This window comes from Papilio polytes, unplaced genomic scaffold, assembly GCF_000836215.1.
Source record: "Papilio polytes unplaced genomic scaffold, Ppol_1.0 DF824269.1, whole genome shotgun sequence".
In the NCBI taxonomy this organism is placed as follows: Eukaryota; Metazoa; Arthropoda; class Insecta; order Lepidoptera; family Papilionidae; genus Papilio; species Papilio polytes.
This window is the reverse complement of record NW_013524935.1, coordinates 4866610-4892633: the sequence shown is the minus strand read 5'-3', so window position 1 is coordinate 4892633 and position 26024 is coordinate 4866610. Positions and strand designations below refer to the sequence as shown.

General features: G+C 34.5%; 5 protein-coding genes across 5 annotated transcripts; 3 read left to right on the top strand and 2 right to left on the bottom strand.

The window, feature by feature from the left end:
• Positions 1-377: 377 nt before the first annotated feature.
• LOC106106004 (collagenase-like) lies at positions 378-2068 on the top strand. Its single transcript, XM_013286528.1, has 6 exons — positions 378-439; positions 587-756; positions 954-1055; positions 1245-1384; positions 1468-1576; positions 1821-2068. The coding sequence occupies exons 1-6, from the start codon at positions 378-380 to the stop codon at positions 2066-2068; spliced, it is 831 nt and encodes a 276-aa protein (XP_013141982.1).
• A 651-nt stretch (positions 2069-2719) lies between these two features.
• Positions 2720-7518, top strand: LOC106106248 (leucine-rich repeat-containing protein 47-like). The gene is made up of 6 exons (XM_013286805.1): positions 2720-3479; positions 3723-4151; positions 4606-4765; positions 5598-5700; positions 5999-6157; positions 6803-7518. Exons 1-6 carry the CDS (start codon positions 2858-2860, stop codon positions 6908-6910), a joined length of 1581 nt encoding a protein of 526 aa, XP_013142259.1. The 5' UTR covers positions 2720-2857; the 3' UTR covers positions 6911-7518.
• Positions 7519-8553: 1035 nt separating this feature from the next.
• Positions 8554-11035, top strand: LOC106106270 (DNA repair and recombination protein RAD54-like). Its single transcript, XM_013286823.1, has one exon. The coding sequence runs from the start codon at positions 8658-8660 to the stop codon at positions 10947-10949; it is 2292 nt and encodes a 763-aa protein (XP_013142277.1). The 5' UTR covers positions 8554-8657; the 3' UTR covers positions 10950-11035.
• Positions 11036-11279: 244 nt separating this feature from the next.
• Positions 11280-20156, bottom strand: LOC106109882 (UPF0061 protein Pfl01_0444-like). Its single transcript, XM_013291529.1, has 12 exons — positions 19785-20156; positions 19543-19706; positions 18750-18830; positions 18217-18380; positions 17378-17553; positions 16707-16806; positions 15560-15720; positions 14655-14776; positions 14380-14509; positions 13545-13671; positions 12656-12768; positions 11280-11664 (listed from the first exon to the last, which is right to left on the bottom strand). Exons 1-12 carry the CDS (start codon positions 19977-19979, stop codon positions 11542-11544), a joined length of 1656 nt encoding a protein of 551 aa, XP_013146983.1. The 5' UTR covers positions 19980-20156; the 3' UTR covers positions 11280-11541.
• Positions 20157-22482: 2326 nt separating this feature from the next.
• On the bottom strand, positions 22483-25982 carry LOC106108120 (UPF0061 protein PFL_0486-like). The gene is made up of 12 exons (XM_013289211.1): positions 25748-25982; positions 25447-25610; positions 25235-25315; positions 24953-25116; positions 24531-24703; positions 24203-24302; positions 23935-24095; positions 23719-23840; positions 23509-23638; positions 23167-23293; positions 22747-22880; positions 22483-22680 (listed from the first exon to the last, which is right to left on the bottom strand). Exons 1-12 carry the CDS (start codon positions 25883-25885, stop codon positions 22558-22560), a joined length of 1617 nt encoding a protein of 538 aa, XP_013144665.1. The 5' UTR covers positions 25886-25982; the 3' UTR covers positions 22483-22557.
• Between the last annotated feature and the right edge of the window lie 42 nt (positions 25983-26024).

Sequence of the window (26024 nt, the reverse complement as noted above, 5' to 3'; positions counted from 1 at the left end):
GATTAATTTACAATAATAATCACTTAATCCTAACATCTATGATAATTGTAGGAAACAGATATAGATAAAAATTACATTTGAAATTATTTATCCGTGGTATATGCCTAGTGTTAACAAATGTGATTTTGTAATTATTGATATGAATGAAATTGTGTTAAAAACAATGTATTTTGTGGCATATTGTATAATTCTGACATATAATCATGCCCTTGATAAACTAATTAATTAATTAAAATAAAGTTAATGAATCGTGTAAAGATAAACTATACCAGAGTTAGTTATGTTCATTAAATTAAGATAAGGGGACATTTTTTCGAATATTTATCCAATCTTTGTAGATAGGAAGGTGACGTTTTCGAGGCATATTTTGTACTACAATGCATTTCATTGGTATTGTAGTCCCCTTAATTTTCAACGGCCTGAATGATTTTGAGAAGTTGTAGGAATACAACAGGTAATAATTCATTTTAAACATTTTGTCCAATAAGAAAATTGTATTTAAAAAATTAGATTATCTCTATTTCTCTCTTGTTCGTATTTTTTTTTAAATATTAATCACCAGTAATCATTGTAATTTATCTTATAGCCGTGTGACAATAGTCATCCGTACCGGTACTCTAAACCTCACGAGACCTGAAGGCATCTTCGAGACCACAACGTACTACAATCACCCGCAGTACATCGAAGCTTTGCAATCTGTGGTTCAACCGCACGATATCGGTCTACTAAAGTTCAACCGCGTCTTGCAATTTACAGGTAATAAATTTTATATGCTTTTAATTACATTTAAATTATGTAGAGTAATCTCAAATTCCATACGGTACACATCCCTTCTAACACATCGATAATACTTAAAATAATCACATGATTTGTAAAGATCCAAAGGACAGTAAAGCAATATTTTTGTAGGATATATTAATAAATTCTTGTAACATCTTTCGGGTTTGTTTCAGACCGTGTCCAGCCAGTACGCCTGCAGTCTTCGTTCGACGCTAACAAGGACTACAGTGACGTGAGGCTACAAGCCAGCGGTTGGGGACGTACATGGACTTTAGGTATGTCATCCAACACATATCGCAGGAATCGAATTTTAAAAGAATTAATAAAAGACATATTCCGAAAAGTAACACAATAGTTTCATTTGTTTGGTATTACTTTCACTGTTTTTAGGATTTTTATTGAAAGAAGAGTACATTTTGTACTCTTCTTTCAATGTTTTTTCTAAGGTTTCTGTCTTTTCTAAGGTGAGTCTCCGGAGAACCTGAATTGGGTGTTCTTACGTGGTGTGTCGAACTCGTTCTGCCGCGGTCTGTACGGCAGCATTGTGATCGATTCTACGATCTGCGCCAGCGGCTATAACGTTACCAGCCAGTCTACTTGCCAGGTGAATATTAAAAAAAAGGGATTTCCAAGTACAGACGGAGGAGATTCAAGAATCGAGCGATTAAATGTTACACGTTGTTACAGGGTGACAGCGGCGGACCTCTGCTAGTAGAAGACGTGGACGGCCAGCCTACTCAGATCGGTATATCATCTTTCGTCTCTGGCACGGGTTGCCACACTGACTTCCCTGCTGGTAAGTTTAACTTATATGTTTAAGGAGCAATTTGCTTTAGCATGCACATTTTTTTTATAATAAAGGGGGAACGAGCATCAAACACCAAGGTTATCTTGTCGCCTATCGTCGGCCTACAGTTGCGTTGTCGGCCTTCTGTAGTTGGAATACGACGAAAGAATAAATAAATAAATACGACTTTTACAGCCACAAAAGGCCTACTATCGTATTTGTTCAAAAAAAATATTCACAATTTTCTCTACAGGTTTCATCCGTACCGGTCCTTACCATGACTGGATAAGCGAGGTGACAGAATTGAATTTCGACGTGCAAGTGGAACCTACCACCACGACCGTTGGTATCGATACCACCACCGCGGAACCTGAACCTACCACAGTATCCGAAGCTGAACCTACCGTTAGTGAACCAGAACCCACCACGGTTTCGGAACCTGAAACCGAACCAGAAGCTTTAGAAGCACCAAGCAAATATTTCTTCTGGTTCAGATTCTAAAATAATTTACTAGTAATATTTGACACTTATTATATCGGAGTTGTTCAATAACTAAATTATTATTGAAATGTAATTATGCTTTTTAATTAAAGTATTAAATGTTTACAAAAATAATGTTTCCTTTAACTACTCTCAATAGTACCAAGTTATTTGTTCAAGAGAATGTAGCGAAAACAAAGTACTTACGCTTAGATATTCTTTTCCTCACAGAACTTTGTAATTAAAAGCATTAGATTTATTTCGTCTAGTCTTGTTTACTTAAATTGATCACGTCTCGAACTTTCAAGATAACGACGATTTTATTTGAAAGATTTATACGCAACTAGCCTTCGCCCGCGACTCCGTTCGCGTGGTTTAAAAATAAACCAAAAGCAAGTAGCCTATGTATCCTTCCAAACTATCCTCTAAGTCTATACCAAATTTCATCAACATCCGTTCGCTGTTTAGGCTACAAACTATAACAAACATCCATCCATCTAAACTTTCGCATTTATAAGTAAGTAAGATTACAAATATAACGTACAAACTTCTCTTGACTTTATTATTAATTTTTAATTGTGTATACGCCTTTAGACCATAAACTACAAAGTTCACAGAGTAAATAATTGTCTATGTAAACTACTCTTTGTCATTTTTTTTAATTTACATAAAATGATGACAGTTAAAACTCAAAACACCTTTTTTCGTCATTTAATTTTGAATTGGCCAACACGACGTGGTTTCTTTTAAAAATTGTCTAATTAGATTTTGCTGTTTTTAACAAGTGTACATTATTAACAGTGTATCAACATGGGTGTGTGGCTAGAGGTAACGACTGCTAAAGCTGAAAATAGACACGAAATAAAATTGGCGGGTGCTGCAATCTCGAAACGGATTTCTGAAGAGGGTTTGGACAAATCTGTCTTTCAATTAACAAATTTGAACCTTTTAAATATAAGCGACACATGTCTTACATCAATACCTGACGATATAAAACTGTTAGTTAATCTTCAATCACTTCTTTTGTTTGGTAATAAACTGGAAGTTTTTAATGAAAACATAACCTCTTTACCGAAACTGAAAATGTTAGATTTGTCTCGAAACCAAATAACGAAGATTCCTGAAAGCCTAAACAAGATGAAAGAGTTGATGAATATAAATTTGAGTTCAAATCAGATTGATACAATGCCTAGTTTCGGTGAGTTTCCGAATTTGATATCTGTAGATATCTCAAACAACAAATTGTCGACGTTTTTAGATATAGAAAATGCGAATATGCCACATCTAACTGATTTAAAACTGAAAGGTAATTGTATAGAAGTATTACCCAGCCATGTGGCCAGAGTATTGCCCGCACTTAAAAACTTTGATATGGGAGACAATCAAATCAAAGTGATACCTGGTGAACTTGCTAACTTAGGGAAATTAAAAGGTAAGGCTGCATTGATGCATTAAAAATGTAATTAAAACATATACATCGATTATTGCAAATTACATCATAATTTCAAACATGTTGTAAATTTTTTACGTTATCATTTTTAATAAATTTAAGTAAATACAGTGCATCTTGTGTGTTAACATTTTTCCAGAGTTGAGCAATACATTAACAGTATTTCGTAAAAAAAAATATAAACGTAATATTCAATTACAATATTAACCTAACACTTTGTTTCAGAACTGAATCTCAAAGGTAACAAACTATCAGACAAACGTCTCATGAAGCTAGTTGACCAGTGTCGTACAAAACAAATACTTGATTACATCCGTGAACATTGTCCGAAATCCGAACAAACGCAACAATCAAGCAAAGGTAAAGGTAAAAAGGGGAAGAAGCAAGAAGACCCGCAACCTGAAGATGTAGAAGATCTTTGTCATTCAATGAAGATATTACATGTCGAAGATGATACCGTACGAGTTAAGATTATTGAATCGGAAGTGGCAAACATTCGTCCATACATACTCTGCTGTATTATTAATAATATCAATTTAACGGACGAGTTGTTTAAGAAATTCATACAGTTGCAGACTAAATTACATGACACGGTCTGCGATAAAAGAAATGTAGCGACAATAGCTACGCATGATATGAATAAGGTAGCACCTGGTAAGTTTTAAGCATATATTTTATAAGTATAATGCCATTATAGTACTAGGGTAGGTTGCAATATTGCACAATAATAATGAAACCAAAATACCACTGGAAATCCCAATAATTTCATGGATTTATAGTACAAACTAGCTGTTGCTCGTGAAATCTCCCGCGTGAAATTAAAAACTAATAAAAAAAGATAGCCTAATTTACTTACTGATAACATAGCTTTTTATATAAATCTTTCTTCATAATATTACTATAAATAAAATCAAAGTAATAGTAGAATTTTTATAATAACAATTGTACCTATTATTGAAAATAAAAGATATCCCTTTTTTTTTAATCAAAAAGCACTAAATTAAGTTAAATTATCATAAATTTAAAAACTTTGCACTGTTACATTCACTATGTTTATTTTAGAATCTTGTATTTTTCCACGTTCTAATATAGAAAAAACATATTTCAGGAGACCTTATCTACACAGCGAAGCCTCCTAAAGCACTAAAGCTTACACCATTGTCCAGAGCCAGGCAGTACACCGGAGAACAGCTTTTCCAGCAGCTAGCTGCAGAAGCGGAGGCTCTTAGGAAAGAAAAGAAAAGAAATGTGTACACTGGAATACATAAGTGAGTACATTATTATAAAGAAATCAGTATGCTAAACTGTGCAGGATGCACATCTATCGCCGGTGGCGTAAAAGATAAGACTTGATGTGACTTCACTTGTAGGAGGGAGGGCTTCTGTTTCCACACTTCTGTAACTATTAGATGATTTTCCCCTGTCTGCCGCCCGAGCGCCTGCTTATGTTCGCTACGGGGGCGTAATGATGTGTGGGGGCTTAAGCCGAACTGTATTTAAACTATTTACATTAAACAAACTATATGAACTATACAAACTATACAATATTAACTGTTAACTATTATCTATTGTCTTGCACATAAACTATTTTGTCTAATATTAGTAGATATATACTAATATTAGTAATTTTTCTGTAACATAGGGTATTTCTTTGTCTTTTAATGTTTTTTTTTAATTACACGCGGTCGGAGTCGCAGGCGGAAGCTAGTATAAGCTAAAGTGAAATACATTTTCGCAAAAAATATACCTATAGGAGTAGTTTGTTTTGAGTGCGGAAGGGTACACCGGTAGAGATCTAGAAAGAGATGGATGGATTGCGTGAAAGGTGACATAATCAAGAAAGGAATGATGACATTATGGAAGATAGAGTTATCTGGAGAACGAAAACCTGTCATGCCTCTAAGTAGAAAAACCGAGGGGAGATGATTCTTCAAATATCTTGCCCGCTCAGTTGCTGCGGAAATATTTTTAGCTGTATTAGGCCATTTACAAATGTTTAGAAAGTTTACTAAGGAGTTAATCATCGAAACTTGATGCAGATAATACCAGTAAATGTTACCTTTTTGTCACTCTTCATCGAAAATGTGCTAATTGTTACAGGTACTTATATTTATTAGAAGGCAAACCAAAGTACCCTTGCCTAGAAGATGCCAGTGGGAAAGTGGTCAGTTTCCCGCCTATAACCAACTCTGAAGATACAAAGGTACAACAATTATTATAAAATATTTCTAGTCTGTAGCTTTATAAGGCGATTGATGCTCAAAGAATATTATTTTTTCTTATAAAAATACAATATTTTTATGATGCTTATGCAATGAGAATCCATTTTTATTTTCTAGTAGTAAAAACTAGCCTAATTTCTCAGTGGTAATGTATCTTTACAGTGGTAAAAGAATTTTCGAAATGAATCCAATAATTTCTGAGTTTATTCATTACGTACCTTATTTGTAACATTAGAATCGACATTAAGAACACAAGTATAAAATGAAGACATTTTCCAGATGTCAAGTAGCACAAAAACAATGTTGGTAGAGGTGACGTCACACGCGTCTCTCACGTCCTGTAAGACTGTCATGGACAAGCTGTTACAGGAATGCCTGTTGCTAGGCATCGGAGACGAGGGAGAAGATGATGGTTATCATACACTCTCTGTCCAACAGGTAATGTTTAATATTTTTTATAGCTCTGGGTTCTTGCAATTTTGAGCCATAGAATAAAGTTGATGTATTATTATAATTTATAAAAGATTAGAACCCGCGACTCTGTCCACATGGAATTAAAAAAAATAAAAGCAAGTAGCCTATGGTTTCTTCCAGACTCTCCTCTACATTTATACCAAATTTCATTGATTTCCCTTCAGTATTATAGGCTACAAACTCTCAACAAACACCCATCTAAACTTTCACATTTATAACATTAGTAAGTTTGGATGATGTCTTAGTTTGTTTGATTTGTGGGTAGTTTCAAAAGACATTGTTTTAATTAATTTTTTGATTTCAAGAGTCTAAGTTTGTATGCAATTAGTAGATAGATTAAATTGTGTTTCTGGTAAATTTGTGGAGTACCTTTGTAAGACTTTCCTGGTCTATTTATAGTTGTCTTTGAAGTGAATATCTAAATTTTTGTATTATGTTTGTTTATTTAATTAAAGAGTTGGTTTAAAATGGAATATAGTAAGGTCCAGTAACCTTAGTATAGTCCATTAGTAGTCGGCCATATACTAGCAGTTGACTGTTTTATCTTTTAATTAAAATAATAAGCCTTGTGATGTTGTAGCTAATAAAAAAATTTTTAATTGCCCGCAGGTAAAGATAGTGGACACGGAAGGTAACTTGAAGAGTGTGTACCCATCGCGCACGGACTGCGTGTACGACGGTACTAATATTAAAGTATACCGTCTGCCAAAAAAATAAGGTCCATTATTAAATAACAATCTGACATTACATTAGTTTTAATAAATGATTACGGAATTCGAAAAGTTGGACTAGAGGGTCTATCACGAATGTTTATCTAAGTGTTGCGAGAACGTATTCGAAACGTAATCGACAAAATTTGTAATGAGATTTAGCGATGTACTTCATCTAATACAAATTTTGTCGATTGCGTGTTCTTACTAATATTCGTAATAATCCCTCTATTAATTTTGATAATCGTAATTATATTAAAGCCCATACCAGTTGCAATGTGTTGTTGCAAAACATGTTTCTGCAATAGAAACAACTAAAATTTACAACTACAAGAATTTTTTAAGCAGCACTCTGCTAATACCAGTTATAGACCAAGAATATAAAAACCCTCGCCATATTGCGGAAATATTTAGAACTATTTTCTTTCTGTTTAGAAATGTAAGATATGAGCCAGGATTTTTTATATTCTTGGTTAGTTTATTAAACAAATATTTCTGATACATCAATATTTGTCATATTAAAGCGTGCGCACTACTGACCAAACTATCGCACCACTGTTGTGCGATTGTCGATTGTTTCGCAACCCCAACTGTTTAGTTGCACAAGCATCGAGTAGTGTGGGCATCTCCATATAAGCTCATAGAAATCCAAACAAGACTAAACAGTTGTGCGAGAGTTTAGTCAAAGGTGTGCGCTCTAATAATGATTTACTTTCTTTTCATGTTGTGCTATTATTAATTTTGTAAGTTTTTTAAATGCTTATTTTTTTAATATTGCTGTGAATAAGCCATTTCGTGATTTATTTTCTTATTAATTTATTCATATGTTGTCAAACAACATTAAATCTATAGTTTAAAATTGTTTGAATGATAATTTCAGGACTTTAAAATACAAATACTTGACAAATGGAGTCAAATTATTTTTTGCTAATCATACTTATAGTCTAACCACGAATATAAAATTCCTGACCTGGGAGCCCTCAGCTTAATTATTATATCTTTTACATGTGTGCTGAGAAATTAGTGTCGCATTTTTCCGCACTATGGTGAGGGCGTTTATATTACTGGTCAGTCTACACATTAAAAAACTTGCTTTTATGATACTATAAAATATCTATAAAATCTCATGTAATGTTGACTACCAAAAAATGATGTATCATTGTTAATACAAATCAAAATCGTGTGATGCAAAATATCAGCTTTTTTATCTGTAACAAATGTTTTTGCTGCCAGTACATGTTAAATTTAAATTATATCTGTGATCTACGTTTCGAAGACGCGCTAACGCCTGTTTTTGCGTGTTGTATCTTAAAATAAGAAAAGGTTTTGTTACTTTTTTTTGTGAAACAATTATTTTTAAAAATACTGTGTTTTTTATTGACCGATTATCCCCCGCGAGTAGGAACTCTTATAAGAGTTCTCTCCTCGACAAGTGCACTACCGCCCCACCCAATTTTTCATTAAAAGTCATAGTAGACACAACAGAATAAACTCAATATAGGTACATAAGGAAAATTATTAAACAATGTTGTCCTAAACAAGTAAGTAAGCAAAAAAAATCACAGTAATGGAAAAAAATTGGAGCGATGTATGTAGTAACATTACGATTTGAAATGTCATTCGTTTTTGAACTTGTTTCTTCGTGTCATACTGTCAAAGTCAAATGTTATTTCAAAACAAATAAATTGGCCTTATAATCTTATAAATGTGCAATATTTCAATTTGTATAATGTTATTAACTTAAAGTTATCAATATGCGACGAAGTTTAGCTCCAAGCCAAATCGGGGCGAACGATAGTGTGTTCAAAAGTCCTTTACTTAATTCATCGAAACGCAAAAAGCGGGAATGTACGAAAATACCACTCGCTCAAAAATCTCTTTCTCAGTCTTTATCTGCTTCAGATCATGAGATTCTCATAAAGCAGATCTTAAACAAGCCTTTTAAAGTGCCCATTCCGAATTATGTGTCGTCGTATTGTGGTAAGAGTTTAGGATTGAAACGAACTCAAGTGCGACGTGCCTTACACGATCCTGATGAACCCAACGCGTTGGTATTGTATCGACCACCATATATTCCTGAACACGAGAAGATGAAAATGAATGCAAACGATATAAAAGTCGCAGTGGTCGTCGATCCTGTGTTAGGAAATATTTTACGACCACATCAAAGGGACGGAGTTAAATTTATGTACGATTGTGTGACTGGAGTACAGATAGAGAATGCTTACGGATGCATAATGGCAGATGAAATGGGTTTAGGAAAAACTTTGCAATGTATTACTTTGTTGTGGACTCTGTTAAGACAAGGTCCTGACTGCAAACCAACTATAACTAAAGCAATCATTGTTTGTCCAAGTAGTTTAGTTAAGAACTGGTACAATGAGATAGGAAAATGGCTCGGTCAAAGGATAAATGCCCTGCCAATGGATGGTGGTAGTAAAGCTGATATTACACTCAAACTTCAACAATTTATGAACACATTCACAGCTGGAAGAGTAGCTACACCTGTCTTAATAATCTCTTATGAAACTTTTAGGATATACACAAATATTTTGCACTCCTCAGAAGTTGGTTTGGTACTGTGTGATGAAGGCCACAGATTGAAAAACAGTGAGAATCAAACCTATCAAGCTTTGATGGGTTTAAAAGCAAAACGGAGAATCCTTATCTCAGGTACTCCTATACAGAATGATCTGACAGAATACTTCAGTTTAGTACATTTTGTTAATGAAGGTATTTTAGGAACTGCACAAGAATTCAAAAAGAAATATGAGAATCATATCCTCAAAGGTCAGGATGCTTTAGCTAGTGCTCAAGAAAGGGAAAGAGCGCAGGAATGTCTGCAAACTTTGACATCAATAGTCAACAAATGTATGATTCGTAGAACAAGTAACTTACTAACAAAATACTTACCGGTTAAGTTTGAACAAGTTATATGTGTCAAAATGACTCCACTCCAAACTCAAATATACAAGAACTTTATAAACTCTGATGCGATTCGTAACAAATTTGCAGGCAACGGTGATAAAAACACATTTACAACACTATCAAGTATAACAACACTAAAGAAGTTATGCAATCACCCAGATTTAGTGTACGATAAGATTGTAGAGAGATCTGAAGGCTTTGAAAAAGCTAAAGACTTATTACCTGCTAATTATGATATAAAAGATGTTAAACCTGAATACTCCGGCAAATTGATGATATTAGATTGTATATTAGCTAATTTAAAAACAAACACAGATGATAAAATTGTCTTGGTATCAAATTATACGCAAACTCTTGATCTATTTGAGAAATTATGTCGTAAAAGATGTTATCAATATGTAAGGCTTGATGGCTCAATGACAATAAAGAAGAGAGCTAAAGTTGTTGAAAGTTTTAATGATAAGGATTCAAAAGAGTGGATATTTATGCTTAGTTCCAAAGCCGGTGGGTGTGGTTTGAATCTAATTGGCGCGAACCGTTTGATCATGTTTGATCCGGATTGGAACCCAGCGAACGACGATCAGGCGATGGCTCGAGTGTGGCGCGACGGACAGAAGAAACCGTGTTATATATACCGTTTACTAGCAACCGGTACTATTGAGGAAAAGATATTCCAACGACAAGCTCACAAGAAAGCGCTCAGTGATACTGTTGTTGATCAAAATGAGGAGTCATTAAGACATTTCACATCTGAAGACTTGAAAGATCTGTTCCGGTTAGAAGAGAACACATTATCGGACACACATAGCAAGTTTAAATGCCGAAGATGTGTGAATAACATACAAGTGACATTACCTCCGGAGAACTCGGACTGTACATCAGATCTGTCTAACTGGTACCATTGTGCTGATAAGAAAAATTTAGCAGATATTGTTTTAAAACAATGCTGGGATCTTGCTAAGAGTATATCGTTTGTGTTCCATCATAGATCAGCACAAGCCGAGGCTAAAGTGGAGACGGAAGATAAGGAGAATGTACAAGAGAAAAAGAGACGGAAAATAGAAATAGATGAAGATTACTCTGAACCTGATGATAGTGGTGATGAAGACTACAAATGATTATTTTGGCTGGTTTCCATAAAAAAATTACTTTTGCTATAAATAATGTGATAAATTATGAAACAAATATGTACACTTTTTTTTTTAAGAAGAAATTAAGTTTTGTATAAATCTAATCTGATGTATTCTGTATTTTTTGTATAAAATGTGTTTTGATTTTAAGGCGCAATTGTGGTATTATTTTTGTTATTGATAAGGTAAAGAATTAGTAAAGTTATATAATTTGTCGCTAAACATTTTGTTTATTTCGTAAGATAATCTGCAGATGAGTTAAATTTGTTAATAAAGAAATATTAAAAAAAAATAATGATAGTAAAAAAAAATGCGATATAGTCCAATTATTTATTCTTAATTCTATATCTTAAACTATCAACATATAATAAATCTTTTTTATTACAAAAACCAAACAATATAAAAACAATAAAATCATAAGAAAACACATGACATGGCACTTTCGTAATATACATTAATAATTGAAAATAAACGTCTACTGATGTAATTAAATTTGAATACAAATAACATGATTTTAGATTTACTGATATCACGGTAGAATTCATTAATTTCGATGGATTTCTATTATTTTTTGAAACTTTTAGCTGGAACAGCTCAGTTTGATGCCATACGCCCAGCTGGGAGGTTGTGATGAATATCCCAACTTCTCGGCTTCCTCGTTCATTTCAAATGGATTCTTAAATATTTTTAATAGAAGTCGTACCTGAAAAAAAAATAAACTTAACCGACTTATCTATAAAAAATACCCTTACGTTATTCGGGCATATATTCAAGAAATATATAGACGAGGCAGTGAACAAAATTTTTTTGAAGGAAAATCGGTTGTCAAGTTTATTGCCACCTCATGTCCTATTGACAATATTTTTTTTACAAAATAATAATAAGCTCCATCTTTTATGAAAAAAACTAAACAGTGTTCGAAATAAAATATAAACATTTCAATATTATTAAATTTAGAATCCCACGGGAACCGTAACTATTTTTGGGATAAAAAGTAACCTATGTGTTCTTCCAGACTATGCTCTACATCTATGTCGAATTTCATGGAGATCCATTCAGCCGTTTAGGCTACAAACTCTAACAAACATCCATCCATCTAAACTTTCGCATTTATAATATTAGTAAGAAGTAAGATAGTAAGATGACACCTATTGGTAATCAATTTTACAATTATTATTTTTTTTTTTATAACATAAGGTGGCAAACGAGCAAGCGGCCACCTGAAATCGCCAAAATGGCGAAGCGACCACTGCCCATAGACATCCGCAATTGCAGATGCGTTGCCTACCCTTATCCGACGGAGGAGGAGACGCACATAAAGAGGATATTTCCCCTTCCTATGCATCTCCTCCACCGTCAAATCCACTTCCTCTTCCCAACCTCTCTTTATAAGAAAAGAGAAAGGGACTTAAATTAGGCCTCCGGCACCACACTCATCAGACTGTACACGGAATTGCTTCCATTTGACGCCTGTCTTCTGTGTGGTCGTGGTATTACTGGGGGGAGCCGGCCCTGCAGTGCTAAGATGTTAAAGCGGGCACTACCACTGTTACCAATTAATTATATTAACACGTGATTTTGAGGATTACTAAATAGCGTTAATGAGATTATGTGAAAAATGTTTCAAATGAAGTGTACTATGCCAACTCTATACAGTTTTAAACTCTGTATTCCGGCTTCTGTGAGAATCTCACCTTTGCGAAGTCATTTTTCTCAGCATCCGCTATCGCTTCTTGTAATATCCAGTTGCTGGGTATATACAGGGGGTTCACTTTTAACATGCGGTCTCTTCTTACTTCATTATTTACTGGAAATAATTATTTTAATACATTTGTAAAATAATATCCATAGACAAACTTTGAATTATTTTACATGAATATCTCCAGTTTTCCCATCTTTATAAATATAACTAGCTGTCCTCATGCGTCTTCATCCGAAGGTAATAAATTTAATAGCGTGAAAATATGTAGCCTAAAGCGTGAAGTAAGTGGCTTTTTATTAAAAAGAGAATTATTCAAAAATATGCTGTAATTGCTGACATGTTAGGCAACAAAGAAGTGTGTGTTTACGCTTTATTATAATAGTATAGATATAACCACTTTTATAACTCGTTTTTGACTACTCTATTATTTCCGTCAATTTTTGACTCATTTCACACTAGCTGTTACTCGCGACTTTGTTCGTGTGAAATTAATATTTAAAAAAAACACAGTCAATCAGTGAAAACGTAGCATTTTAATGGTAAATTATTTTCGTAATTCGCCCAGTAGTTTTTGAGTTATTTCAATACATACAAAAATACAAATCTTTCCTCTTCATAATATTAGTATAATAAAAACTAAGATAGGTAGACAAGGTTCATATTAATAATTGCGGATTCATGATTATTTTGTTACTTTTCTGAATTTACCATTAAGTTATTATAAAACTTAAATTGAGATTAAACATACTAATATTATAAATGCGAAAGTTTAGATGGATGTTTGTTAGAGTTTGTAGCCTAAATGGCTGGACAGATTTCTATGAAATTTGGTATAGATGTAGAGGATATTCTGGTAAATAAAATAATAAATTTAAACCTACCATTCTCTTGTTCCAATCTCCCCCTGTATCTATGTACCCATTTATCCCACTGCGAGGATTTCGATATCTTGACCAAAGACCACTTGCTCTCTAGTGACGTCACATCTGACAACTGGGATAGATCTAACTGGAAATGACGATAATTCCACATTAAACAATCATTTTCCTTCTTATCCTACTCCTGTAGTGACTTTGTCCTCCAAATAACTCTATCATACGTCATCTGTCATCACTCCCTTCTTGATCATGTCACCTTTAACGCAATCCATCTCTTTCTATGTCTACCTCTACCGGTGTACCTCACTCATAACTAACATCCTCCTTGTAACATGCGATTCATCCCTTCTCATAATGCCCATACCATGCTAACCTTTTACTCCTTACCTTCACTGGGGCTACTATAATTTCATATTAAACAATATATTTAAAAATTCAATAACTTTCATGTACTAAAAATTTTAACTTTGTAATCAAGACACGGACTTTTAACATCAGGGTAGGCAACGCATCTGCAATTGCAGATGTCTATGGGCAGCGGTCGCTTCGCTATTTTAGCGGATTCAGGTGGCCGCTTGCTCGTTTGCCACATTAAGGTATAAAAAAAATCAAAAAAATTATATCATAACACTATAAGGGTGTTTTTACGTTTTAATATATTAAATTACATTATTTAATAATGTTTTTTTACATTAATTTATTATTAAAAGCTTTTGCTTGTGATTTCGTTCGCGTGGCATTAAAAAAAAGTAAATTAAATAGCCTGTTTATTTTTTCGTTTACGTATTTTTTTTTTCAAACATTCATCCATACATTAGTAAGAAGATATAACAATTACCTCAGCCATTTGTCTGAACGTCTGCGTGTAGTCGGCCATCGTCTGCTGCATCATCTGCAGCAAGTCCTCCACCAGCTTCTCATCACCTTCTTGTAACTCTGACAACCCCAGTTTGGTTACGTACGTTTGTCTGTAATTAATAAATAAAGAAGAAATACTGTAAAGAATGAAATTTCTATATTTATGGATTCCAGCAATATCCATTTAGCTGTTTTGGAGTACGTAAAAAATATTCAGACGGAGCTGGGGCGATTCGCTAGTTTTGTCATACTTACGCAATTTTATTCTTGACATAACCTCCAAGAGTTTTATGTATATCTTTTATTTTCTGCTTCTGGTCATCTGTCAGTATTGGATCTAACGCTTCCGCGAACTTCTCTAAATTCCACACGAGTATCTGGAAAAATTTAATTAAGTACAATTTATTACAAAACTAGCTAGTACCCATGACTTCGTCTGCATGAGATTTAAAAGAAAGTGTTTGTAGCATATGTGTTCTGCCAGATTATTCTCGACATCTATAACAAATTTCAATAAGGTTGGTTTAGTCGTTTAGGCTACAAACTCTAACAAACATCCATCCATCTAAACTTTCACATTTATAACATTAGTAAAATAAACATATTGCCAAATCTCACAAAGTAAATTAGGTCACAAAGGAAGATATTATAAGATAACATATCATTTACTATATTTGACAACAAACGTAACATGTACAATTACAATGCATTTAAATGGTTGCTTTTAGGGTTGTAACGGAGGCCATTTTAACGGAAGCGGATGCGGATGCGGTGGCGAAGGGCTTCATCTCTGCAGAAGCCGAGGTTAACGGACGCGGAGGTCAGAAGTAATATATTAATTGCGATTTATTAAAGAAATAAAAATACGTTAATTCAAAATACAGATTGGTACATAATTACAAGGTACAGTATATTATGCAAATATAATGTATAACAAATATAGTTAGTTGACCTAGCAAGTCCGCAGTGGCTGCGTAAACGTTACATAATCGCCCCACTCGCGGTAAAGACGTAAACCTCCGTTATAACTCCGCATAAGAAATAACGGAAGCGGAAGCAGATGCAGAGCTATCCTTGCGGTTTTTCGCACTTGCGGATACGGAAGCGGAGTTCCGTTACAACCCTAGTTTGTTTTCATATTAAATATTGTTAACATTTACCTCTGGCTGTTTATTAAAAGCATACCGTCCCGCATCATCAGACGTGTTGGGCACGTAATGCCGGTAGTAGTGCTGCATGAAGCCGTACGGGCCATAGTCTATCGTGAGGCCGAGCACGCTCACATTGTCTGTGTTCAGTACTCCGTGGGTGAACCCTACACCTGGGGACACAATATGCTATAATATAGCTATACTATGCTATTACAATAAAGCGTAAACACACACTTCTTTGTTGCCTAAGATGTCAGCAATTACAGCAAATTTTTTAATAATTCTCTTTTTAATAAAAAGCCCTACACTTGCGTCACGCTTTAGGCTATATATTTTAACGCCATTAAACTTAGTTGATAAATAAATTGTATAAAAAGGTAACAGATCATAAGTTGCTGCCAACATCAAGGAAGCAAGCTTGTCATCATGTCATGTCATTTTGACATTTGTAATTGATAATTTGACAAATGTAAACAATGAAATAAAATTTTCATAATTTCAAGCGGATTAAGCCGCACGAGAACAGTACTATAATAAAGGGCTCGAAGCCCTAAGTTGTTTTTTAATGAGTGGGCCCAATTGTTATTTCGAACAAACATCAAAGTTGGAGATAATTGATAATATAAAGGACAAGATTATAAATTTAAATAGAACATAGCAGGATAGATAGACGGAATCCAGTATGTTAGCGATGAGGCCAAAATCAAACGCTACACTATGAGCTGACTTCACACATATATTTTTTTACTGTCATCACGATATTTTGCTTCACCATAGTATCGGGTAAATGTACCAAAAAGCAATATGATTATCGTAAACTAGTTGTTGCTCGCGACGTTGTCCGCGTGAAATTAAAAAATATCTTATGTTACTCAGCGATAACATAACTTTGATTAGGTGGTAAAATTTTTGAAATAGGCTCACTAGTTTTTGAGTTATTTCAATACATGCTAAATTATAGACTAAAAAATTTAATAGTTAAATAGGTATCCAGTTGTTATTAGACCAAAGTCAAACTCTGCACTGCAGGTTGACTTCACACATAAATATTTTTTGCAGTTATGTGCCAAATTGCAAAGTTTTTTTTAATGTTTTCTTGTAAAAGTTTTTTTTTCATGTAGTTATAAATGAATAGTTTATCAATAATTTAAGATACCTTGCCAAGTTGCCACCATGTCTAGATTTGAATGTGCCACCTCCGAATACCATTTAACATATCTATCTGGATCCTCAGATGAGATATTTGGAAAATGGTGCTGGAACAAAAACAACATTAATAACATTTTAAAACCGTTTAATATTTATTATCCTATTTTTTGGAGTTTAAAAGAAACCGTCACGAGGGATAAAGACTAAAATACCAGTGTTGCCAATAGCAAAGACACATGGTTGCCATGGTTACTGATAATCGATTCTCAGCCAAAGACAAGCCTTCAATGTTAATGAATTTTGACATATGCAATTTTGCAACAATAGAAACACTTTTTATGTCATGTGGATGAAACTACATGGGAATAGCTAGTCCTCTATACATATAATAAAATTGGAGTGTATGTTTGTAATCAACAGAAAAAATTCAGATTTCGGGAAGTTAGACGTATTTGCGTTGCTGATAACAAAAATCAGATTTAATTTTGTCTGTCTGTCCGCAATCTGAGTTTGTTCCGGGTAATCTCCGAAACTACTGGGCCGATTCCGACGGGACTTTCACTGGGGGTTAGCTGACATAGATAGGCATGTTATAGGCTTATTTTTTTTAATTCCACGATATCAAAATGCCGTAATCAAATTTGCGCTAACGAAGTTTGTTGGCTAAAACTCAAATACCTTAATAACGAAGTCAGCTAGTTGCCGCATAGTGTGGGGCTCGTTCCTCTTTAGCAGTATCTCGAAGGAGCCCAGCCTGTACCAGGCGGGCGCGAGGCGCAGCACCGCGGCGGCGCGCTCCTGTCGCGCAGCCCCACTGTAGCTCTTGTCCCGCCATACTTTGTGATCGTCACTCACTAAAATTATATACAGTTTTAATACTAAGAAAATTTTGCATTAACTGTTGGCGATACTATTTTTTGTATGTGAAAATATTACTAATTATTTTACGGCTACGTGACGTCACTAATAGCCGTAAAATAACCATAATCATACTATAATACTCATACTAATATTATAAATGTGAAAGTTTAGACGGATGGATGGTTAGAGTTTGTAGCCTAAACTGCGAAACGGATCTCAAGGAAATTTGGCATACACGTAGGGGATAGTCTGGAAGAACACATAGGCTACTTGGTTTTGTTCTTTTTAATGCTACGCGGACGGAGTCGCGGGCGAAAGCTAGTTAGTTATAAAAATGTGTTACGAATGTTTAAATATGAAAATATTAGTGCATTTTTGTTAATTATTATTATTACTAATATTTCCTTTAACTATTCCAACTAAGCTCTAGGCTTGTGCAAGGATATGGTTCACAGGTGAATGACGGGATTGACCTGAAGGCTATTGGCACTTAAATACCGTGTGTGTAATAACTTATCTGTTGGTGTACTTAATGACTTATTCATTAATGATGAATAAATAATGATGTACGAAAAAAATAACATTAAAAAAAACTCTTATCTTTGGTTGATCGCAAAAACATACTCTTCGTCTACTGTAGAATAGAATAGTCTTACCCACCAAAGCCGCAGCTCTAGTAGTTGGGATGCCAAGGTAGTAACACGCTTCGGAGGCTATCATCTCCCTAATAGAGGAGCGCAGCACCGCGCGCCCGTCGCCAAAGCGAGAGTAAGGCGTCTCCCCTGAACCTTTCAGTTGTGGCTGCCAGGATTCACCATTCCTGGTAAATTTTTATTATCAGACAACAAAACTCAGTACCATAACCTCAAGGAGGACCGCAGACTAACAGGCCGCATATCTACTTATTCATTAAATATCTTTTACCTATGATTCTGGCCGCACATAATTAAAAAAAAAACAAAAGCAAGAAACCAATGTGTTCTTTCCGTTAACATCTGTTAAGCTATTCTGGAGACTTCTAACAAACATCCATCCATCTCTAATCATTGTCTGCATTTATAATATCAGTACGTTTTTATATTTCTAAGTGTCAAAAATATTTTTGTCATCTAATGAGGCTTTTAAGTTATGTAATTGTTCCAAATGACAATTAGTATCCTTGATTGATAAATTTAAAAGTATTGTTTACCTGTTGACATACTCTCCTAGGATGTGAGCTCTCCCATCCCCGAGCTGGTCAGCCCAATAACCAAACTGATATCCACCATATCTGCAAATCATGTTGAGGTTGAAGCTTTTCTTGCAATAGGCGCGAGTTTTTTTTATATAAAAAGGTGGCAAACAATCAAGCGGCAAACTAAATCCGTAAACTGGCATAGCGACCCTTGCCCATAGACATCCGCAACTGCAAATGCATTGCCTACCCTAAATCAATGCAGGAGAGGCACATAAAGAGGATATTTTACCTTCCTATGTGTCTTCTCCACCATCAAATCCACTTTCTTATCCAATCCTTTCCTTAATAGAAAAAGGTAGGACAGGAAAGGGACTAAAATTTCTACCATTTTCCCTTACTGTAAAACAAAACCATATGAAAAAGGCATCCATGGTGCCCTTTTATGTCCAGCACTTTGGGTGATCACTTTACCCTAGTGCCAGTGATCATGCCTTTTATATCACACTAGCTGTTGCTTTTGACTTTGCCCATGTATAAAATTAAATAGTAATAACATAGCCTATGTTAGTGATAACATGACTTTTTATGGTGCAAGAATTTTTGAAAAATGGTCAAGTAGTTTTTGAGTTGTTTCAATACAAATCAATCAATTCAATACAAAAATACAAATCTTTCCTCTTTATAATGTTAGTAGTTTTTACTATCCAACATACCCAAAATTTGTCACATAAATTTTACTAAGAAAAATGTAACTTGAATGTATTATTTAAGTATTAGGTTTCCATACATAAGTATATTTATATACCTATGGCAAACAGTAAGACCTCCTTCTGGTAAATATTTGCCAGCTATCATGTCCACAAATTCCTCAGTTTCCGCCACAACTGGATCCAAATCTAGTATATGCTTCATTGCATCATCTGATGCACACACTAAGTGAAGTTTGCCAATTAAGGGCTCTGTTGGTACCTATAAGAATTAAAATCGAGATTTAAAAACACATAAGTAATACTCAAAATTTATTTAAAAACAAATTAAAACACGTACCTTAGAAAATACAGCATTTTTAACAGCAACAGGAACATTATATTCCGGATCCTCACTTATAGGTAATTCGGCGTAATTTGGGGGGTTTCTAAATTTCCAACTTTTGAAATCGCGAATTAATGCCTTTTCGGAGCCTAACATGATTGACCTATGATCATTTAGAAGAGAAACACAAACGCACAATATCCTTCTCATATGGAAAATGACGTTACAAATTGATTACTGCTTAAAAAACAAACATTAACAATGATTAGGCAATTCTTTTTTCTTTCAACTCATCCTCGTTTTAAAAAAAAGCAATTGGTATTTATGAACGTGACACATCAATAACTTTGAATCAAAGTATAAAACAAATATTATGATTTCATCACAAAAAAATATTTGTGTACAAATTTGACAATGACATATAACAAGTTCACAATGTAATGTTACTTTACTTTACTTAACAGCTATGGATTCTTGCCTTTTCGAACCAGTTTTGTTAACGTTCGTAAATGTATAACGTTACAAATATTAAAAAGTGGGTGATTGTATCCGCAACTTTCGACCACTTTTAACTAGCGCGGTCGTTACTTCTGTCTCAATTCCAATCCCATTGGTGCTGTTTCAAGCAGTGATAATAGGTATCCAGGAGTGAAAGCCGGGAAGCAGATGTTGCATGGCTTTCGCCTTTAGCTTTAGCCAAAGTTATTGTTTTTACACTTCACCACCCGAGGCGCAAGTCGAGCAACGGTGGCATACAAATCTCCGAGCTATACAACACACACGCTTCAGCCAACTAATATTATTATTAAAATAATAATAATAATAATAACCAACACCTCAAGAAGCTCTCGCTAGACAGTTGGATTAAGGGGTTATTCAAAAGGCGGTTATTTTAGAAACCGCACGACTAGTGAGGAGGTTCCTGTCTCTGCAGCCCTGACCACTGGTTGCTTGAGTCATCGGATTCCGCAGCCGGTGGACTTCTATTTTTTATATAATATGTTTTATTTTGTTATTTTTTTAAGAAAATCATGTGAAATGTATTATATATAAAAATAAGAGAGTAAAGTGATGTTATAATAATAATATTAAGCGGATAAAAATAGTATACTCAGACTGACATTCTCCTAATCACCTAAAAAGTGTTATAAAAACACCCTTGCTAATGTACGTTAATCATGTTTTTCTAAATACTTTTGAACAAAAAGGAATAAATCTAATACATTTTTATTACGGCTTAAATTTTTACTTAACTTATACATATTTACAACGATCGAAATCAGCTTATATCCTACCTTAAATTGCGTTACAAATCAATATTGATTACTTGCAAAGTTATATTGCTCAAACAGTAATTAATAATAGGAGCATCTAACTTGTTTTCTTTTTTTCGGACGTCTTAATGCGTCTATCGTATGCGCAAGAAATTGATTTTTAAGTCGACAATGGTTACTAATAAGCAAACAACTAAGGCATTGGAACAAACGTTTACTCATTATAACTCTGTGTTCCCCACATATGCAAGACACATCAAATTCCAACAACATTGTTGCGACGCAATATTGGGACGTTTCCTAATTTTTGGAATTGCTTTTATTATGTAGATAAACCGTATCTAAACATGAAAAAAAATATAATAAAATCATATACGCAACATTTCATTACGAAAACACTTAACTAAAAACAACTTCTCCAAAGACCGCGAAAACGCCTCATGACGTCACTTTTTTGCTTACAAACCTCGCGTCGCGGTCTGTCAAAGTCAAATTTCTAAAATAGACATCTTGAATTTTGATAGTTATTATAACAAAATGTATTTTTGTTTAATTATTGTCGTAAATAAAAAGAAGCATATTACAATACGTATGCAGTCTCTTTTCTACATATGCTTTGCTCTCTGAAAGACCTTTTTTAAAATACCTGCAACTGTGTTACTAAATATTTCAACTACTTTACTAAATTTAAAAAAATGAGAATTGTGAAAAATGTCACAATGATTTAAATGCGCCTGAAGTGAATTATATCGATAAATGCACATTGCTGAAGAAATCGTGGAAAGAGAGAGTTCCATTGGCTTATCCCAGTAATTATCTTTGTGTGACTATTGTAAAAGCTTTAAAAGCATTTGAACTGGATGTACAACCGGTATTGCATATAAAGAACATTATTAACTATAGTGTTATGACAATGTTAAATAAATGTGATTCCACATGGATGTGTAGAGAACATAGAATTGCAATGATTAAGAAATTATTTCAACATGTCAGTTACTTGTTGATACGAAATAGTTATAGACTCAAAAACGAATATTTAATAGAACAGATTCCTAAACAAATAGATGATAAAGATGCAAATAACAAACAGGAGTCTTAATTATCGAACAGCGGATATTTAATAACCCTTTCGATACCACTGCGAATAAATCGTATGGCTTCGATGGCGCTGAAAGTGTTAAGTGCAAGGAGAATTATGTTGATTATTATGAAAAAGAATTAAATTTTTGTAAGATATAATTAACTTCATTATAGTTATGTGTTCTGTGTACATAATATGTAACCTATAGTAGTACTCAATAAAAAATGTTATGTAGAAAAGGAATATATGTGGTAAAATCACTACCAAAGAGTATAAAATAGAGATATATGATGAACACAGCTAACTTCCTGCTGAATTTATTGACAATGCTGACAATATGAAAAAAGAAATTGTCAAATAAATCAATAGACAAAAGATGTATTTTTTATTGATAATTAATTTCACCAAATTAGTTTATCTGTGCCGTAAAACGTCAGCTGGAACAGCTGATTTTCAAAGCGTAAGCCCACTGAGGCGGCTGAGCGGAGAAACCGCGCCTCTCCGCTTCCGCTTGCACTTCGTATGGTCGACGCATAACTTCAAGGAGGTATCGCACCTGGCAATACATTTTTACATATAAAACATTCTAGGCAATATAAATCCTTCAGTTTCTGGCACTTACTTTATCAAAGTTATCCATTTCGGCGTCTAGGATAGCCTCGTGAATCAACCAGTTGCGAGGAACGTATACCGGGTTGACGCTTAACATGCGACGTCGGCGTTCATCCTCAAACATTCCTAAAGAGCTTGCGTCCACTGCAATTGTATTTAAAAATTCAATGTAACCCTTTACTTTATATCCATTCCATCATAAGATAGCAATGGGCAATATCTAATATCACTAAAACAGCGAAGTAACCGCTGCCTTAGTCATCTCCAACAAGCTACAAATTAGAACGTAGCAGATGCGTTGCCTACCTTTAATTGATTAGTGGCAAAGATTTATAAGCTTCAATAAGAATGCTAATCGAAACGGCGGCCTCTACAACTTTCCACCGTAAAACGTAAATCGATTTAAAACTCGAGATGTAATATGACCAACCGGCTTCTTTGTCCAATCGCTCTCGATACTGGTCCAGCCAGCATCCCCAGGAAGAGTGCATCGACAGTCGCTTCAGAGACCACTTCTCTTCCAGCTTCGTTTCACTCACCATTTCACTTGGTTCCAACTAAAAATATATACTCATAGGTCATCATTATATCACAAATGTCTTCATTAAGATCGGAATCGAAGTAACTCGAATAAATAAGTAACGTTGCTTCTTTAATGCACAATTCGGGCGGACATAGACATAGGGCGAAATCAGGCTCCGTAAAAGCTCCGTGGAAACCTATCTTTTAACTATTTTTTAAGCTCATATCATCATATCATATACCATATCACCTCAGAAAGTTGTCGAAAAGTTGACGTAAAGTCAGCTCCCGTCTGCTGCATCATGTCTAGAAGTTTTTCAACCAACTGCTCGTCGCCCCAACGTTCTTCTTTCAAACCGATTTTCATTAAGAATGTTTCTCTGCAATAATGTCAAGTCGCACAAGGATTACTATTATATGCCCCTAAAATATATATTCGTGTAATTTAAAAAACACATACAAAATTTTATTCTTGCAGTATGAGTCTAGAGTTTTCAATATATGAGATAAGTGAACTTGCTGTGAAGTTGTCAAAAGTGGCTTCAGGGAGTTCGCGAATTGTCCAATATTCCAAACCACGATCTGTAAATATTTAAATCAAAGTTTCTGTTGCTGGAAATAAATATGATAAAAACCAGCAACGTCCAACTGTTAAACCAAACTACTGGTTAATTACATCAGGTTGCTTAGCGAGGGCATATCTTCCTTCTCCATCACAGCAGTTAGGTACAAACCCTCCATCATACGAGTCGACAAAACCAAACGGTCCGTAATCCAGTGTTAGACCAAGTAAACTCATATTGTCTGTGTTCAAGAGACCATGCGCGAAACCCATACCTGAAATGTTTTGAATGTCAAAAGGCAACCAGACCGACTTTATTCATATATCTAACGGGCTTACCAAACTGACTAAATTTATCTAATCATATGTAAGGTTTCATTACCTTGCCACTTGGCTACTAAATCCAAAGACCTATGTGCGACTTCAGAAAATAAACGAATAAACCTATTTTCGTCGGTTCCGTGTATGTCGGGAAAGTATTCCTGAAAAGAGATCATGAAAACAAAATCATGGTTTTAATTATTTTGTAGTTGCAAAGTGTTTTAAACAGTGTAATAATTTGGCATGTAAGTTCATAAAATTAAAAGTACCTAAGAGTAGAGGGAGCATCTATGCCTCGCTAAATTCAGCCAGAGTTCCCAACTCCCTAGATAGTATTACTTTAGAATTAGTACTACGTCAATAAAAAGTTGTCGTACTATCGGTCTTACCTTTATTGTAAATTCAGCAAATTGCCTTAGTACAGATATTTCACCGGTTTTGGCCAGTATTTCCATAGAGCCGAACCGGAACCAGCTGGGTGACAGGCGCAGCAAGATGGCGGCTCGCTCGCGTCTTGGACAGCCAGTGTAATACATGTCGCGAAGCACGAAGTCATCGCTTACTGACGATTATAAAGCAAATCATTTATATTGTTTAATATTTTAACGTCTACTCTACTTATCTACTTGCGATAAAACTTTTAAACGTAACTGGTTTTACGGACAGCGCAGTGACAATCTAACGGTAAATACTAGTACCATAATGTATAATTTACATAGTTATTTAAATTAGTGCTGTCGTAATCACACTTATTGCTTCCTTAGAAGGGTATTTTTTAAAAGTTTATAGCATCTTAAGATAATTGTCTTACCAACCAAAGCAGCGGCCCTTGTGGTAGGTATTCCAAGGTGGTAACATGCCTCGCTCGCTACCATTTCCCGGATACTCGAGCGCAGCACGGATCGGCCATCATGTGTCCTAGCATACGGTGTCTGACCTGAGCCTTTTAACTGTATCTGCCAGCGCTCGCCTTTTCTGAACATCGGTAGACATTTTAACTTCATTATTACGCACAGTTTTAAAGGTTCCGTGGAAAAGACAGGTACAATAGATAAAGTTCTCGCTTTTCTCGTACGTTCAAACAAATATTTACCTATTTACGTATTCTCCCAAAATATGCGCTCTACCGTCTCCCAATTGACCGACCCATAGACCGTACTGGTGACCTCCATATCTGAAATAACACACACATCATATATTAAACATTATTAAAAGTTCAATTAAAAGGCATTAGGAAATTGAAGATTTCATTTGTTTTATCATCAACATTCAAGACAATACAAGATATAGAAGCTGAATAGTCACCGGTGAGCAACAGGCAGAGCACCATACGGTAATTTCCGTCCAATTATAAATTCTAGAAATTCTTCCCTGTTTGTTATATCCGGGTCCATGTCTAAAATATTTGTGAGAGCATCTTCGGAGGCAGTAACTAAACGAATGTTGCGTTCAAGTGGGCGTGGGATTACCTGAAATATAATGTAGCACAATTTTTATTGTATTTAAACTACTATTATTTGCAGTACTACATATATGCGGTACTTCTTAGACAGAACGAGTCTTTAAAAGACTTCGTCCATTGTGCAACTAGACGACTAAGATTTACCTCTGAAAAAATTATGTTTTTCAAGTTTGATCGATTTTGCTCATGATTTTCGTCTATCGGAAGCAAAATATATTTTGGATATTGATTAAATCTCCACTCTGTTAAATTTGCTTTTAGTGCCGGTGATTCACCTTCCATTTTATCTGTTAAATGAATATGCCAAATTATTTGTGAAATACTTATTGCAAAAAATTACAAATTTAAATGTCAGAGTAACAATGAAAAGACATTATTTCAGGTGCCGAAAAAAAATTTTTTTTGTAGAAACCATAAACTA

Bases quoted from the DNA above. Each gene is read 5' to 3' on its own strand.
- LOC106106004 (XM_013286528.1), top strand. From the start codon at position 378: ATGCATTTCATTGGTATTGTAGTCCCCTTAATTTTCAACGGCCTGAAT. The intron at 440-586 runs GTAGGAATACAA...TTTATCTTATAG, and splicing joins CTGAATGATTTTGAGAAGTT to CCGTGTGACAATAGTCATCC. The intron at 757-953 runs GTAATAAATTTT...GGTTTGTTTCAG, and splicing joins CCGCGTCTTGCAATTTACAG to ACCGTGTCCAGCCAGTACGC.
- LOC106106248 (XM_013286805.1), top strand. From the start codon at position 2,858: ATGGGTGTGTGGCTAGAGGTAACGACTGCTAAAGCTGAAAATAGACAC. The intron at 4,152-4,605 runs GTAAGTTTTAAG...AACATATTTCAG, and splicing joins TATGAATAAGGTAGCACCTG to GAGACCTTATCTACACAGCG. The intron at 4,766-5,597 runs GTGAGTACATTA...TAATTGTTACAG, and splicing joins GTGTACACTGGAATACATAA to GTACTTATATTTATTAGAAG.
- LOC106106270 (XM_013286823.1), top strand. From the start codon at position 8,658: ATGCGACGAAGTTTAGCTCCAAGCCAAATCGGGGCGAACGATAGTGTG.
- LOC106109882 (XM_013291529.1), bottom strand. From the start codon at position 19,979: ATGAGAAGGATATTGTGCGTTTGTGTTTCTCTTCTAAATGATCATAGG. The intron at 17,554-18,216 runs GTAAGACTATTC...ATATAATTTTAG, and splicing joins TAGAGCTGCGGCTTTGGTGG to TGAGTGACGATCACAAAGTA. The intron at 13,672-14,379 runs GTAATTGTTATA...CGTCATTTCCAG, and splicing joins CGTTCAGACAAATGGCTGAG to TTAGATCTATCCCAGTTGTC.
- LOC106108120 (XM_013289211.1), bottom strand. From the start codon at position 25,885: ATGGAAGGTGAATCACCGGCACTAAAAGCAAATTTAACAGAGTGGAGA. The intron at 24,303-24,530 runs GTAAGACCGATA...ATCTCTTTTCAG, and splicing joins TTGCTGAATTTACAATAAAG to GAATACTTTCCCGACATACA. The intron at 23,841-23,934 runs GTAATTAACCAG...AAATATTTACAG, and splicing joins CCCTCGCTAAGCAACCTGAT to ATCGTGGTTTGGAATATTGG.